Below are 15,452 nucleotides of genomic sequence, written 5' to 3'. Positions count from 1 at the left end.
AAATAAATACATTAGGTTGTTGGGAGTGAAAGGGTGCAAGAAACATCAGGAAGACAGCATAAGGGTTGAGAAAATATTGTTCCCAAACAGGGTTGCAAATTTTTCAAAGGGTAGTTGCATATATGTAAAGATTTCATGAAGTTCTATAGCTATATTTAGTCCTTGTTATAAACTTATAATAGATCTATAGTATTGGCCTTTGGAAATACTAGTAATTAATTGTGCTTACTTAACTGTCTACGTAAGTACGTTATAGTATTTTATTGGCGTAGGAGTTTGTGTTTTTTGCATTAGTTTCTTGTTCATCACCGCAGTTGTACATCCCCTATACCAATATTAGTATATATATATGCTTAGTTAAGTTAGGTTAGAAACTTAATTAGAACTTAATTAGGAGATCCACATGCAGTCCATCCATTTTTCTAAATATATATAAGAGTTTGTACTTCCACAGCTAGCTATAGTTCGATCTAGATCATCTGAAGAAACCTCAAAGCAGGGCGCGTACGTTTTGCCTTTATTTCCATTGAGTGCTGAGATTACATGTTACTAATTTTAAACTAGTAATTAATATTATGTACTCTAATTAGCTAGCTTTTCCGAATATACTATATATATATATATATATGTACATATGCTTCCAAAATTACCCTAGTACGTGCATCATGAATATGCATATAATGAAAAGAAAACGTGGGAATTTAAACTAAAAACTCCTTTCTCGTTACTGCATATATGGATTTATTGGTATGAATTTTTGAGGTCCTTTTTCCATTAATATGTGTGAGGGACGAGCAGTAAATTGCTGCATGTGTCATGTGTGATCTAATTACTTTGAAAAAAAAACTCAGAAAAGAAAAAACGTCCATATTAAAACGTGAGGGAGGAATGTCCATGGACCATGATTTGATTTGATCATTAGTATACATCATTAAGTGGGTTGATAAGGAATAAACAATTAATGGTACAAGGGTTGCGGTTTTTTGTTTCAGATTTTTTTTTTTGGTGGAAGAGACTTTATATAAGTAGGGGTCGAAGATATATTAAGAAGCATCCGAAAGCAGTACATCAGAAAGTTAAGATGGGTCATCCTCCATTATATATACATGAAATTCAAAAGACATAAAACGCATGATTAGCAAGAAAATACATTAACCGATTACGATTATGCAGTACACATTAGAATGCAACAGAAAGAAAGGAACGTCCTAATCTGTAATCTCAAACTCCAAAATTAAAAATTAAAAATTAAAAATCACAAACCACAAATATTAATTTTAAAACTCTAAATCCCAACCCCAAATTTGGTGATTGTTCGGCCATTAAGTTGTGGGCCTCGTGGCACTTCATATTTTTGCTTCTGAGTTTTGATAAGTCATTTTCGTTTTGAAAAATTATTGTACGTAATTGTAACATTACGTGGTATGATGATGTGATATAATCAATCGACTTAGATTATAACATATATAAAATTTTAAGGGTATTTTTTAAGATTTAGGTTTTTAGAAATTAATGATTGTACATATGTTATGATTCAAGTAGATGGATAACACTACGTTATTATATCACGTGGTATTACAGTTATACACAATAATATCTCATTTTATAGGGCCATGAACTTCCCTTATCAAATGGGCTGAAGTTCGGGTTAGTCAAAAAATAACATGGCCCAAACCTGAACGGGCCCAAAGTTAATCTCTCTTTTCCGCCTCACTCTTGAGTCAGTCTCGGCTCTGTTTATTTCAGTCGCTGTGTTTCCCTCCCACCCCCCAAACACTTGGTACGAGACCTAACTTGGTCTCCATTAGCAGAGCTTCAGAATCTTGTTGGGGTCACCTTCATAAGCACCGAAAAGGTCTGTCTTCCGTCTCTTTGAACCTTCCTTCTCTGTTTGCCATTGTTGTTGACTTGTTATGATTCACGGCCATTGGCCCATTTGATGCTTCGTCTGAACTAGGCCTGTTAATACTGTACAACTTCGTTCTTACAATTCAAAACCTTCACTTATAATTAGTTTTGCAAATTAATTAGGTGCTAGATGTTCATCATCTTTTAGCTTGGTTGAAATTGATGCTTGTTATGTATGCTCGCCACATGTTTGCAATAATGTCTCTTACAAGTGATTTGGGAATTTGTCAAAAAGAATGATGAAATCTACCTATCAAACCAAAAAATAATAAAAAATCAACCTACATTGCATTTTCCATTTTGGCAATAATAATTAGGAAACTTTTGGTCTCTGGCTGTGTAGAACATATGGCACCTAGGAAATAGAACATGAACTACCAATTGAGAAATTGTAAAATTCAGTTTTTTTTTTTTTTGCGTAACTGTTAGGAGTTGTCTAATTATAAATGTAAGGAACAGAGATTTCATTAATGTTGTTGCAGGCGTTGACCATACTCGAAAATATTAGAGCCCTCTTAGTTAAAAGCATGGATGATTCCATTTTCTCAATTGAATTTGTCTTTGTTGCTTATTTACCCACCCCACCTTATCAGTCTGCAACCGAGAATGGCTGACTTGAATTGTATCACATGTAAACACAATGCACCCTGTATGTTATTACAATCCTTGCTTTTTTATTTAACATTTACAATTGTCCTTATATCTTTTGTAGAAGACTTGTTTCAGTAAAACTGCAACTTTTTACTCGATTTTTCATTTTAATTCCCTTCATAATGAGATTGCTGTCCTGAAAATTCATACTTGTTTTCTACAGTTTGCTGAAATAGTCATGTTGGAGAACCAAGCAAACCCAACGTTTAGCAAGTCAACTGGCCTGCCTCGGAAGCGTTTCTACCGAGCAAGAGCACACAGCAACCCACTGAGTGACTCCCACTTTCCAATACCTATCTCCCCCCATCATGTGGATTATTCTCTTCATTACCCGCACTTCTTTCCTTCATCTGACCAAGTTGATAGCTGCAAAAAGGTCCAGTTTGCAGATATTGGTTGTGGTTTTGGGGGGCTTCTGATAAGTCTTTCAACCCTTTTCCCTGAGACTCTGATGATTGGAATGGAGCTTAGGGATAAGGTGACAGAGTATGTCAAGGAAAGGATTTTGGCTCTAAGGGTGACAAATCCAGGTCAATACCAAAATATCTCAGTGGTTCGGACTAATTCCATGAAATACATTCCAAATTACTTTGAGAAAGGGCAGCTTTCAAAGATGTTTTTCCTGTTCCCAGATCCTCACTTCAAAGAGAAAAATCATCGCCGTAGGGTGATCAGTCCATTCTTGCTGGATGAGTATGCTTATGTTCTAGAGGTTGGTGGGATTATATACACAATTACAGATGTTGAAGAACTTGGAGACTGGATGAATGCTTGTTTAGAGGGTCACCCCATGTTTGAAGCTCTCACCGATGAAGAGCTCAAAGCAGATCCGGTCACGAAGCTCTTGAGTTCTGCAACTGAGGAAGGACAGAAGGTTGACAGAAATGGGGGACAGACTTTCCAAGCGGTTTACAGACGCATTGCCCCATCCCTATGACTTTGGGTGTTCTATCTTAGTCAACCAATGGGGATTAGCTTGGAATTGTAGTGGAGTTTTCCTTTTTTGGCTCAGTTTGCAACTGTCAAAGTAACCTTGAGAATGATCATCCGGTTTTTGAAATCTTTGATTTGCTAATTTTGTTGAAGTATACAGGTTTTTCACATTACACCTATCATTCTATCACTTATTATACCTATTGTTAGGTATTATATTTTCCTTTTCATTTACTTCTTACAATCATGAAACTCTATAATTGTGCTTAATCAACTCATGCTTTCTCTAATCCTTCAACTTTTGGATTGAGTTTGATGGCTTCGAGTTGAACCTGCCACTACTTTCAAGCAATCCCAATTAACAATCGCATTCTCCGATATAGGAATTTCGAGTACAACCAAGGAATTTTTCTTATTGCTTTTAACCGTAATATAGTATTATTACGCCACATATCATATAGTTAACATGATTAACATGTACAATTAGATATGTTAAAAAAGGCTAACCCTAATTAATATACCCCTTTGAGGAGAGTGATAATAATCATAATACTATAGCTTCTCTAATTAGAACTGCTAAGAAAATTTACAGTATTTGTAAACATGCTCATGTGTTATATACTTATATACTACAATTTGTTAAAATTTTCTTTTAAGAAAAAACAACTGTCACTTTATCTCTTCTATGAACGACAATGATTAGGTCATAGATAATTAGAATCTTAGATATAAGATTGGCCAAAAAAAAGAATCTTAGATATAAGGAGTAAGGACGAGTTGTGTTGTCGCTGATAGCTAGTTAGGAATTAGGATACGAGGTCGCAGAGCATCCAAATACGACCCAAACAGTTATCCATTGAAGGAGAATATGGCCACAAACAGCAGAGAAGGCCGAAGGAGGAGGATCTTGGAGCGAGGGTCCGACCGCCTTGCGCTTATCACGGGTCAGATTCAGACCCTCCCATCCTCTTCCTCATCGTCACACCCACCAGCCCACCTTCAAGTTACAGAGCCTTCATCTCAGCCGTTGATTTCCCATGATCACCCGGATCCCCATCCTCAACCTCTAGATCAAATCCCAGGTACCCTCTTTCCCTGTCTCTCTCTTCTCTGCAAAGTTCTTTACTTTTGGTGTTGTTGTTGTTAATGGTGTTGTTGTGAGTCTGCAGTGTTCTCTCCTGCCATTGAAGAAAAGGGGTCTGAAAGAATATGTGACGCAAACACTGAAGAAGCCTTAAGACCCACTGCTTCACAAGAAGTCCAACCACTTGTGCCCTCATCAACGGACCAAAATGCATCTTCATCATCATCTTCATCACCTCAGAAACGCTCACTTTTCACTTTGAATCAAATAAGTAGTGCCATTGCAGCATCAGAAAGCACCCGCCTTTACTGTTCTGTAGCAGTGGCCCTCTTGGTGGTTCTATCCCATCTGGGGAGTAACAACATTGTGAAGACCCTTTTGGGTTTTAAGCCGCTCTATCTGGTTTTGCTGACCAGTGTAACACTTGTGCTTGCACGAGTGCTTGGTAGACAAAGAGTCTCTGAAAGGCCTGACAGAGGTGGAGAGATAATTAAAGCTCCATCAGTTGAGGGTTATGAGTGGGCTGCACAATTAGGCAAGGCTTTAGAGGTAGGCTTGCTGGTGCGGAAGGTACTTGATGCTCTGTTTATGGATTGTGCTGTGTATGCAATAATTGTTGTATGTGGTGTCTCTTCTGCACAGCAGTTCCGCTAGGTTTTTTTTTTTTTTTTTAAATGTTTTCTCTTGTTATTTAACTTATTTTAACTCTATTCAGTGAACTTTGCCAACTTTTCTTCCAAAGTTCCAATCTTTTGTTGTTGGTGTCATTTTGTGTACTTGCCCCACTGGTTTGTGTTGGTCGGTTTATATTTGGAATGCTGCAATTGGAAACCAATGAAATCTGTTTACTTCCAACTAACACTCTGCAGCTTAACTGCTTAAGCTTATGTTTCGAGTATTTTCTAATGTATTAGCACCTATGCATTCCTTTGGGATAACAAAAATGATAGGAAAGAATGTAAGTACTTTTCTTCTACACTAGTAGGCATGGCTGACCACAAGAAACCCCAACTGTTCATTGAATTCTATCTAAAACATGTTGAAAAGCCAATCAGCAAGGCATGTTACTATGTTAGAGGGCAATTTAAGCACATGAATTACAGTATTACTCCACTAGTCCCGATGAAATGTGCAAATGAACCAATTTTTAAGATGGTCTTCACGCAGAGATGATGCTCAAGTAAAACCATCCTTATCCTTGCAATGGAGTGCAAGTTGAGGACATCCGCTATGATTACACCAACTTAGATTCTTTAGAAATAAGCAATTAGTTAAACGTTTTGTTGCATGGGCGTTTCTCAGCTATAGCAAATCTTGATTTTAACAAAAAACTTGACTGCAATCCTCTGGCATAGCTTCTATCTCATCATCTGGTATGCTCTGTTGTGAAAGGAGCAGCTCTAGCATGGAAAAAATGTCTTTAGCAAACGGTTTTGAATCATCGCCTGATACAAATTCTAAAACCATATTGTTAACCTCTATCAAACTGCAACCTGGGGTTTTCTTCATGCTCTTACTTATGAGTTTCCTCATCCTTGCCACATCCTCCCACTTCCTTAGGTCTGCATATATGTTGGAAAGTAACACAAAGTTCCCTGCATCATCTGGTTCAAACTCTGAAAGGTGCTCCATTGCAATAAGTGCAATTTCAAGATTGCAATGAGTCCTGCAAGAACTTAACAGAGAACCCCAAATCTTCGAGTCTGGCTTCATTGACATCTTCTTTATTTTGTCGAGAGCCTGATCAAGCTGTCCGGCGCGTCCAAGAAGATCAACAATACAACCATAATGCTCAATTTCTGGCTCTATATTATAATCTTCTCTCATAGAATCAAAATACTTCAATCCTTCATTCCATAAACCAGCATGGGTGCAGGCTGATAAAAGACCAAGAAATGTAATGCCATTAGGTTCAATCTTTGCTTGTCGCATGTCTTGAAAGAGTTTGATTGCTTCGCGAGCTTTACCATTATTTGCCAGCCCTGCAATCATGGTGCTCCAAGAAATCACATTCCTCTCCAACATCTGATTAAACAACTGCCAAGCTTGATCTATGCAACCACATTTCACATACATTTCGATCAAGGCATTGCAAACACAAATTGACTGCAGTAGCCGCTTTTTATCCGAGTACATGTGAATCCATTTCCCAACCTCAAGAGCTCCAAGCTGTGCGCATGCTGGCAAAACAGAAACAATGCTGATCTCATCAGGTTCAATACCCAACATCTGCATTCGCCGAAAAATATCCAAAGCGTCCGCGTAGCACCCATTTCGGGTGTACCCAGAAATCATTGCTGTCCAAGACACAATAGTCTTGTTTGGGATTTCCTCAAACATTCCTCTAGCGCTTCTCATCTGCCCCAATCTAGCATACCCAGAAAGGAGACTATTCCAAGAAATCACATCTATTTCAGTCATACCATCAAACACTTTACGTGCATCAGTCAAATTATCACATTTAGTGTAAAAATCTATCAGCGCATTTTCAATCAGCAAATGGGACTTTGGCCCAAATTTACACACTTGGGCATGAACTTGCTTCCCCAAACCTTCACAAACAAGCCCTGCACAAGATTTTATTACGAACGGGAATGTGAATTTGTTAGGACAAATGGGGTTCTCAGCTTGTGGCTGTCTCAGCATTTGCTTATACAAGGTGATTGCTAAATCATACATGTGATTATGCGTATAAGCTCGGACCATCGCGTTGAATAAATACAAGTTTGGCTCAAAGACTTGTTTGAATAGCAAACTAGCGTAGTCTAAATTCCCACTGTGGTCACACACATCCACCATTTTTGTAACCAAGTAATTGCTATGAGATAACGTGGACTTGACAATTTGAGCGTGAATTTTCTTCAACCCTGTCGTGCTTTTACAGTTTAGCAACGTGGGTACGAAGAAATTTTCCAATTCTCTGATAGTTAAGGCGCTAGTTCTCGTTGCCATTAGTGACTTTGTGGGATAGGGTTGTTTAGAAGAGAAAAAAATTTGCAAGAATGAATGAGAGGCAGAGATTGGCGAATCTCCTGAGGAACTGTTCGAAGAATTTGCTACTTGATCAGGGATTGCAAGCTCATGGGACAGTAATGAAAATGGGACTTGGGTTTGATTTGATGTTAAACAATGATCTTATAGATATGTATAGCAAATGTGGTAGGATGGGCATGGCCTGTTCTGTGTTTGATAGAATGCCTGAAAGAAATGTGGTTTCTTGGACAGCTTTAATGTGTGGCTACTTACAAAATGGTAATGCCAAAGGGTCATTGTCTCTCTTTAGTCAAATGGGATTTTCAGGAATTAAGGCGAACGAGTTCACCTTTTCAATTAATCTTAAGGCGTCGGGGCTTTTGGGCATTGCAGAGAATGGAATGCAGATTCACAATATGTGCACTAAATTTGGTTTTGAATGGGTCACAGTGGTGAGTAATTCTATCCTTGACATGTATACGAAATGTGGAAGAGTTATTGAAGCAGCTCAAATGTTTAATGTTATGCCAGTTAAGAATCTTATTACTTGGAATGCGATGATAGCCGGATACACACTAGAAAGAAATGGGGAGAGAGCTTTGCTTTTGTTTAGGAAAATGCAAGGGTTGGGAGAAGTCCCGGACGAGTATACGATTACAAGCACACTGAAGGCTTGTAGTGGTCTTGGAGCAATTCGGCAAGGAAGCCAAATACATTCTTCCTTGATCACAAGAGGGTTCCTGTGTTCAGTTCGGACTACTATTGCAGGTGCTCTTGTTGATCTGTACGTCAAATGCAGGCACCTAACTGAAGCTCAGAGAGTATTTGATCAAATTGAACAGAAGAATCTAATATCTTGGAGTGCCCTGATTCTTGGTTATGCCCAAGAATGCAATTTAATACAGGCCATGGACTTGTTTAGGCAGCTCAGGACCAGTATATATCATGAAGTAGATGGGTTTGTTCTCTCGAGCCTTATGGGTGTGTTTGCTGATTTTGCTCTAGTGGAACAAGGTAGGCAAATGCATGCTTTCACTATTAAAATCTCATCTGGTTTAGACATATCAGTAGCTAATTCGATTCTGGATATGTATCTCAAGTGTGGATCAACAGATGAGGCAGAAAGATTTTTCAATGAAATTCCAGTGAAGAATGTAATTTCGTGGACAATTATGATCACCGGCTATGGAAAGCATGGTCATGGAAGAGAAGCTATACGTCTTTTCGACCAAATGCAACTGGATGGTGTGGATCCTGATGGTGTGACTTACTTGGCGCTGCTCTCAGCCTGCAGCCATTCCGGACTAATTGAAGAAAGCCAAGAATACTTCTCGAGATTATGTAATGAAAAACAGATCAAACAAAATGTAGAGCATTATGCTTGCATGGTTGATCTCCTTGGCCGAGCTGGACGCTTAAAAGAAGCTAAGAATCTGATCGACAGCATGATTCTAAAACCAAATGTTGGAATATGGCAAACATTGCTTAGTGCTTGTAGAGTACATGGAGACTTGGAAATAGGGAGAGAAGTAGGAGAGATGCTTCTGAGATTGGACGGTGATAACCCAGTCAACTATGTGATGTTGTCCAATATCTATGCTGATGCCGGTTACTGGAAAGAGTGTGAGAGAATAAGGAGATTGTTTAAGATGAAGGGGTTAAAGAAAGAGGCAGGACGCAGTTGGGTAGAGATTGATAAGGAGGTTCACTTTTTCTACAATGGAGATGAGACACACCCACTTACAGAAAAAATTCATCAAGTATTGAAGGAGATGGAGAAGAGAATTAAGGCTGAGATGGGTTATGTTCATGGGGTGAGGTTTGCACTGCATGATGTGGAAGAGGAGTCAAAGGAGGAGAGCTTGAGAGTTCATAGTGAGAAGTTGGCAATTGGGTTGGCATTGGTGTGTGGAGAGCTGGATAAAGGGAACAGGACAATTCGGATTTTCAAGAACTTGAGAGTATGTGGGGATTGTCATGCGTTTATTAAAGGCTTGTCAAAGGTTTTGAAGGTGGTATTTGTGGTGAGAGATGCGAATAGATTTCACAAGTTCGAGAACGGCTTGTGTTCTTGTGGGGATTACTGGTGATATCTGTATTGACATTCATGTACTGATCTATGCTATTGCCTTTTACAGTAAAGCATGACCAACTTCCATTAGCCAAAAATAATGCAACCTCATCCTCGTCTCTTTCAGGGTAGTAGGACAATTCTACCATACAAATAGACTTTTAATTCTTTGATTTTGACATATTCAATTTTTTTATTAGGATATATTTTAATCCTTCAATTTTTATGGGTTCACTTTTTCTATTTTAGGTAGAGATTTTCACTGATAAATTGTTTATATGTCATATAATGCCCGTACCATAAACAAATTCAAAACTCTTGATAGTATTTGGTTCCTAAGATTACAAAAAGACGATGCATTCTAAACCAACTAAAGCATTCCTTGGGAAAAATGATGTTTTGATGTGGCGGCAGTCGCTTATATATTCCGGTGAAACATATTGTGGGTGATACAGAAAATCTACTTTCACTATAATGGGTTAGGATGCGATGCGACATTGGCTTAAGGGCTAAAAATACATGCATTCCATAGAATCACCAAGGTCAATTTTAAAATGGAAAGGCCAAAACTCGACATTTCATTGATGAAGCCACTATTTGTACATATACAAGTGAAGCTCAACTCACTGCTTGAGCTCTCTCCCTATTTCCAAATACTAGCAGGACCCCACTAAAAATTTCATGGTGCGGTTCCTCAGGTTGGAATCTTAAAAAAGGGATGATCAAGGGCCTGTCGAGCCGTGAGACGTTCAGACGGATCGTATTTCAACAACCCGTATAACAAATCAGTTAGGTAGGAACTGGTTCTGGAGGACTCTACATGTCGTGATACCAGAGCCTAGATAAAAAAAAACAAAAACAATGGCATCGTATCAATGGAAAACAGTTATACAAGATACCGAATCATGTATATACTTTGATGAAACAAAAATACCAAGAAAAGATAAAAAGGAAAAACCTTTAAGCAATCAAGCTTCTTTACAGCTCTAATACTCTCCCTTGAAACTGCTCCTAAAGGCCAATTTAGTCGTGCACCCCGCCTAAGATACTTTTCAGCACCATGGCTGCATATGAAAAAAAGTTGGCAGCATGTTGAAAAGAAGTTGGCAGCATGTGAAAATTCATAAAATAGTGAGATCTAAGAATATTTTGATATCTTTAATAACTATTTCTCATTCAGTATCTGAGAACTTAGAAGCCGACTTTCATAAAATTATCAATGGTGCTCTAAATGCGATACAATATCAATTCCTGCAACCAAAATTCTGCATGTGAGAAGTAATGAGAGTCGGTAAATTTCACTACATACTTTGCTCTTCGAGTCATATGTTGTGGCAGAGGTCCCAATACCCTCTCCATCATTGCCAAATGCTCCAAGTTCTCGTGTGTCTGAAATAATGCTTTGCCCTGACAAAATTCCACATCTTAAAATTCCGGACTAGATGATCCATATCCCAAGAAGGCTAAAGAAATGTCAGACTAACCGAACAAAGTTCAACAAGAATGCAGCCTACACTCCAAATATCACAGGGAAAAGACCATCCTAGACCTGCACGATATGCATACAGAAAAGATGAGAACATGATAGGTGTTATTAGTGGTTAATATCTGAGATATGGGGAAGATATAGCTTGACCATTGTAACAGAATAGTATGAACAATTATACTAACAGAATAGTATAATAACTTTCCTATTAAAAACAAAAGAAACTATAATAACATAGAAAAATAAGTCACCAAATAAGGCTGAGGGGGCTACGAACAAGATATACAAGGCTAAATACTTTAAATCCCATTTCTTAAAAAACACCCAACCATATTTAACAGCTGAATTCCATATTTTTACAAGCCAAAACAAAAAATTGATTACACTCTGCAGAACTGTGAACACTGGAAATGTACAACATGTTGACAATGTTGCCAAACTTAAACAAAAGAACCACACAAGTGATCAGGGGAAAAGAACAAAAAGACAACGTATGCTAGTTCAAGTTTTAATGTGCATATATGATTAATGAGGTACGACCTAATATAGATTTAATAGGTCTACCATCAATTCCACCATGTATCCAATTAGGTTGTTGACATGGTTACCATCAATGCCACTGTGTAATGTGTTCTAATTGACCATATTGGGGGGAATCTCAACATCCAATATGGTGACTACAATACCACTTTGTTCTCCTTGTTTGACCTTCTATGGCTCTATAAACTTTCCCTTTAAAATGAAAGATTTTTAAGTTAACCCCCAGCTTTAAGTAATTGCTTCTCTGAAATGCTAAATAGATAGTTATTTCCATCAATCACCAATTTGATTTGTGTGGTTGTAGTCGGAACACAAGATAAATAAAATAAAATAAAAGGATAGAACACATTTTGACTTGCCAACACCATAATTAGTTACCTAGAATAATCTCAGGGGCTCTGTAATGCCTGGTGGAAACAATGGAGCAATGATTCTGATTATCAAACACAGTACTACCAAAATCAATCAGCTTAATGGCACTAGACTTGGGCAAGCACCTGGATTGCATTTCATCTGAAGAAAACTTCTGTACCATTTTCAAGCACTTTTTATTATAGTATAACCGAGTCTGTAAATATGAAAAATGTCATGAATTTTGAATTGTAAAAGGCCAAAATACCTTACAACCAGGAAGCTTTACATATTCAGAAGACACAAGAAGAATATTTTCTGGCTTCAGGTCAGTGTGGATTAAGCGTAAATCATGCATGTCTGCCGGATATAATAAAGCAGAAAAACAAGTTAAGCAAAACAGACTCAATTAAAACACCCTGTTACACCCCTGGGCAAAGAAAACAGGCCAAGAGACAGATTTGGGAAAGAAAAAAGAGAATGAGACCAAGAACTATCCACACACATGCTACAGATTCCAAAAGCTGTCGTCCAAATTCCCGAACAAGATCCACAGGGAATGGGCAGTATTTATTTCTCTTTAGAAAATCAAATAAACTTGGTCCAAGCTTCTCAAATACCTGATAAAACCATTAAATGCATTCAAAGGAATGTTTCTGTTTAGTTCCCAGTTCTATGAATAAAGTCCGTGGGCATACTAATATCAAACTGAAACACAATTTGAAATTTCTATTGAATACATATAGAAACCAATCATCTAAACCACTTAAGTGAGAATGAAACATAAGGGTAAAATATGTTTTAAGCGAAGCCATATCATCAGCAGAACACAGTCCGTCACAATAGGTGCAGACACTTCTCACTTTCTCACAATATAAAAGCAATAGTTACCTCCACAAGAATGAAACTCATATATAATCAAATATTATAATATTCTACTAAATTAAAAGATATAATATAATGGAACAACAAGTTTACAGGAAGGAATTTAATTGGGATACTTACTATGCATATGTGATTGCGGTAATCAAACCAACGGCAAATCTGCACACAGCTGCAGCAACGTATTAACATGCATGAAGTTAGATCACGTCACAATGACGAACCAGCAATTCTATCAGCTGAAACCCAGAAGATATGTACCGTGAGTTGCCCTTATCATTCTTAGCAATATGCTGAAGCACATCAACCTCAATCATTGCTGCATCCCGGTATTTTCGAATGCTTCGAATAACCTTGATTGCCACATACTCTCGTGTTTGACGGTCCCAACATTCCAAAACTCGACCGAATGTGCCTACAGCACTAGCAATATGCCGAATGACACAAGCAGAATGAGAAAAATATAAAATCTTGTAGACAGCAGGGCACTTGACATCTAACCTTCACCCATCTTGTTAAGTATTTTATCTGCCAAACATTAGCATGTAAGAAAAATCCTAGTCAGTCACGGACTAAAACAGAAACAGCACAAAAAGCAGGGAAAAATCCGAACTTGTTGATGATTCACAACACAAAACCCATTAAGAAAACCATGCTCAATCTGTAGGCATTTTCTACTAGTCTTCAGCATGAGAAATACAACACAGCTAGAGATAATATGCCCAATTGAAATTCCTAAAAAATTATTTCATTGCACTCTAACCAAAGTAATACCCTTTATACATAAAAACATATTGAAGACAAGGAACAAGGAAATATGCAATTCACGGAAAAGCTCACATCTTGGAGTGAGATTCTCGCCGAGATTGAAAACATAATGTCCTTCGCGATCATCATCTCGTTTCGGAGGCGATCCATGCCTTCCAAGCCCTTCATTACCCGCCACCATAGCCCGTTGCGCCTACAAAACAAGATGGCACCCAACAACCAATTTCAGCCCTGCCCGTTTCGGACCGTTTCTTCTCACCCGAAACCTTAACCCTAATCAATTCATGAACCGAAACCAACCTCTGGTTCAGATTGGGGGGGGCCCACGTCCCAGGCCGACCGGGGCCTTTTCCTGGTTCGCGTTTGATCCTTCTTCTCCATCCTACTCTCTATTCCCACCACCACCATTTGGAAGGCAAAACAATCGATCGATCCCCGTCGTCTGCAACCAAAATTCTCACACAAAATTTGGGAAATTTAGGGTTTCTTAGATAAACTTGTTCAATAATGCTAGTTGTCCCACATTTTTTTTCCCACATTTGTATCCCACCTGATGTGTCATTACCTTATTGGAAGGGTATTTCCTTTTTCTTTTTTAGGTTTTAATTTTTAATTTTTAGTGTCCAATGTATGAATGCCATGTAAGATGGTATGAAATTGTGGTATAAAAATGTGGTAAGTGTAGCATTACTGAAACTTGTTGGAGGATTGATTAGTCAGAGAAAGAGCTCCTCAGGGACCTCAGAGAAAGAGGCTTACAGATGGTAACATGCACCGTACGGACGGAAGGGATTAGGGTTTCGTATATATCTGTTACAGTCTGCGCCTTTTTTCTTGAATCCGACGGTGGACATTGCACGCTGATGTAAAGAGATGGCGGTTGTAACTAAACGTAGGCCGTCCCTGTATCTTTCGGTAATATTCCCGGTTTGGGAACAAAGCCCAATCCAGGTCCACTTAGACCCCAACGGGCCCAACCTTTCCTTTCGAAGCCTGGCTGGCCCATTTTGTACTTCTGTTGTAAAATAATTGTTGAGAGTGCGTTTGAAAACGTTTTACAAAAATGTGACATTTGAAGTGTTATATGTAACAAGTACACATTAACGTAATTATAAAATATGATTGGTTGCATCATATTGTTTGTTACGTTTATTTGGTATGCAAAACCTCTTTTGATGTATGTGAGAAAATACTCAGATTAAATGGTCAAAATAATTAGAGAATTCAAATATTTGTGATCACATTTTATTTTGAGAGGATATTTGGGATTACATATAGATAATTAGAAAATAAACAAAGATTATGTCTCATAGTCATTATTCATACAAATAGAGACTTCTTGTCAATAAGATAAACTCAAGAGTATTCTACTTTAAAAAATCATGAGGTATGTTCTTTTTGTCCATTGAGGCTGTGAATAGGCAAAAATTAATGAAAATTTATCCCATTTCGTGTAGTTCAAAAGAGAGTTGGAGAAACATTTTCAATTCGGATGATGATATTATAGTAAGAGTGATAATGTTTAACATGATTCAAACTCAACATCAAATTAATGAGTTTAAATATAATCCTCAAGTAGTACTCGAATTTTTTTTGAATACTACTCAAATAGGGTTCATACACTAAGAGAAGTTCAAATACTACTTACGAATTGGTCAAAGGCAAACAATTCACGTCGGATTTAGGAAATTCATATGAATTTTACCTCTCTTGTCTGGCTCTAAGAGTTGAACTGGAGATTCGAACTCAGCTGTCTGGATTTACAGCTACACTTCCGAACCAACTCCTCCAACACTTTAAAGTTA

At 37.9% G+C, this 15,452-nt stretch overlaps 5 protein-coding genes across 7 annotated transcripts; 3 read left to right on the top strand and 2 right to left on the bottom strand.

Moving 5' to 3' along the window:
- The first annotated feature begins 1,732 nt into the window (after positions 1 to 1,732).
- On the top strand, positions 1,733 to 3,742 carry LOC147278930 (tRNA (guanine-N-7) methyltransferase). Its single transcript, XM_086249785.1, has 2 exons — positions 1,733 to 1,855; positions 2,723 to 3,742. Exon 2 carries the CDS (start codon positions 2,738 to 2,740, stop codon positions 3,494 to 3,496), a length of 759 nt encoding a protein of 252 aa, XP_086105911.1. The 5' UTR covers positions 1,733 to 1,855; positions 2,723 to 2,737; the 3' UTR covers positions 3,497 to 3,742.
- A 527-nt stretch (positions 3,743 to 4,269) lies between these two features.
- LOC147278929 (uncharacterized) lies at positions 4,270 to 5,381 on the top strand. Its single transcript, XM_086251846.1, has 2 exons — positions 4,270 to 4,574; positions 4,662 to 5,381. The coding sequence occupies exons 1-2, from the start codon at positions 4,361 to 4,363 to the stop codon at positions 5,228 to 5,230; spliced, it is 783 nt and encodes a 260-aa protein (XP_086107972.1). The 5' UTR covers positions 4,270 to 4,360; the 3' UTR covers positions 5,231 to 5,381.
- A 279-nt stretch (positions 5,382 to 5,660) lies between these two features.
- On the bottom strand, positions 5,661 to 7,528 carry MEF21 (mitochondrial editing factor 21). The gene has a single exon (XM_086251607.1). It carries the CDS (start codon positions 7,526 to 7,528, stop codon positions 5,897 to 5,899), a length of 1,632 nt encoding a protein of 543 aa, XP_086107733.1. The 3' UTR covers positions 5,661 to 5,896.
- Positions 7,529 to 7,578: 50 nt separating this feature from the next.
- LOC147278927 (Tetratricopeptide repeat (TPR)-like superfamily protein) lies at positions 7,579 to 9,701 on the top strand. Its single transcript, XM_086251606.1, has one exon. The coding sequence runs from the start codon at positions 7,579 to 7,581 to the stop codon at positions 9,637 to 9,639; it is 2,061 nt and encodes a 686-aa protein (XP_086107732.1). The 3' UTR covers positions 9,640 to 9,701.
- Positions 9,702 to 10,169: 468 nt separating this feature from the next.
- AME3 (Protein kinase superfamily protein) lies at positions 10,170 to 14,536 on the bottom strand. 3 transcript variants are annotated; one of them, XM_086250398.1, is made up of 13 exons: positions 14,407 to 14,536; positions 13,948 to 14,089; positions 13,720 to 13,840; positions 13,381 to 13,407; positions 13,141 to 13,294; positions 13,003 to 13,051; positions 12,503 to 12,617; positions 12,266 to 12,357; positions 12,025 to 12,190; positions 11,105 to 11,169; positions 10,930 to 11,027; positions 10,579 to 10,684; positions 10,170 to 10,458 (listed from the first exon to the last, which is right to left on the bottom strand). In XM_086250398.1, the coding sequence occupies exons 1-13, from the start codon at positions 14,499 to 14,501 to the stop codon at positions 10,315 to 10,317; spliced, it is 1,374 nt and encodes a 457-aa protein (XP_086106524.1). In that variant the 5' UTR covers positions 14,502 to 14,536; the 3' UTR covers positions 10,170 to 10,314. The 3 variants fall into 3 exon arrangements, with proteins under 3 accessions (XP_086106524.1, XP_086106525.1, XP_086106526.1); XM_086250399.1 differs by having other exon boundaries at positions 12,025 to 12,172; XM_086250400.1 differs by having other exon boundaries at positions 13,948 to 14,149; positions 14,350 to 14,422.
- Positions 14,537 to 15,452: the final 916 nt, after the last annotated feature.

This window comes from Dryas octopetala, chromosome 7 (assembly GCF_963921425.1).
Source record: "Dryas octopetala chromosome 7, drDryOcto1.1, whole genome shotgun sequence".
Classification (NCBI taxonomy): Eukaryota; Viridiplantae; Streptophyta; class Magnoliopsida; order Rosales; family Rosaceae; genus Dryas; species Dryas octopetala.
The sequence above is the reverse complement of the archived record's forward strand: the minus strand, read 5'-3'. Positions and strand labels throughout refer to the sequence as shown.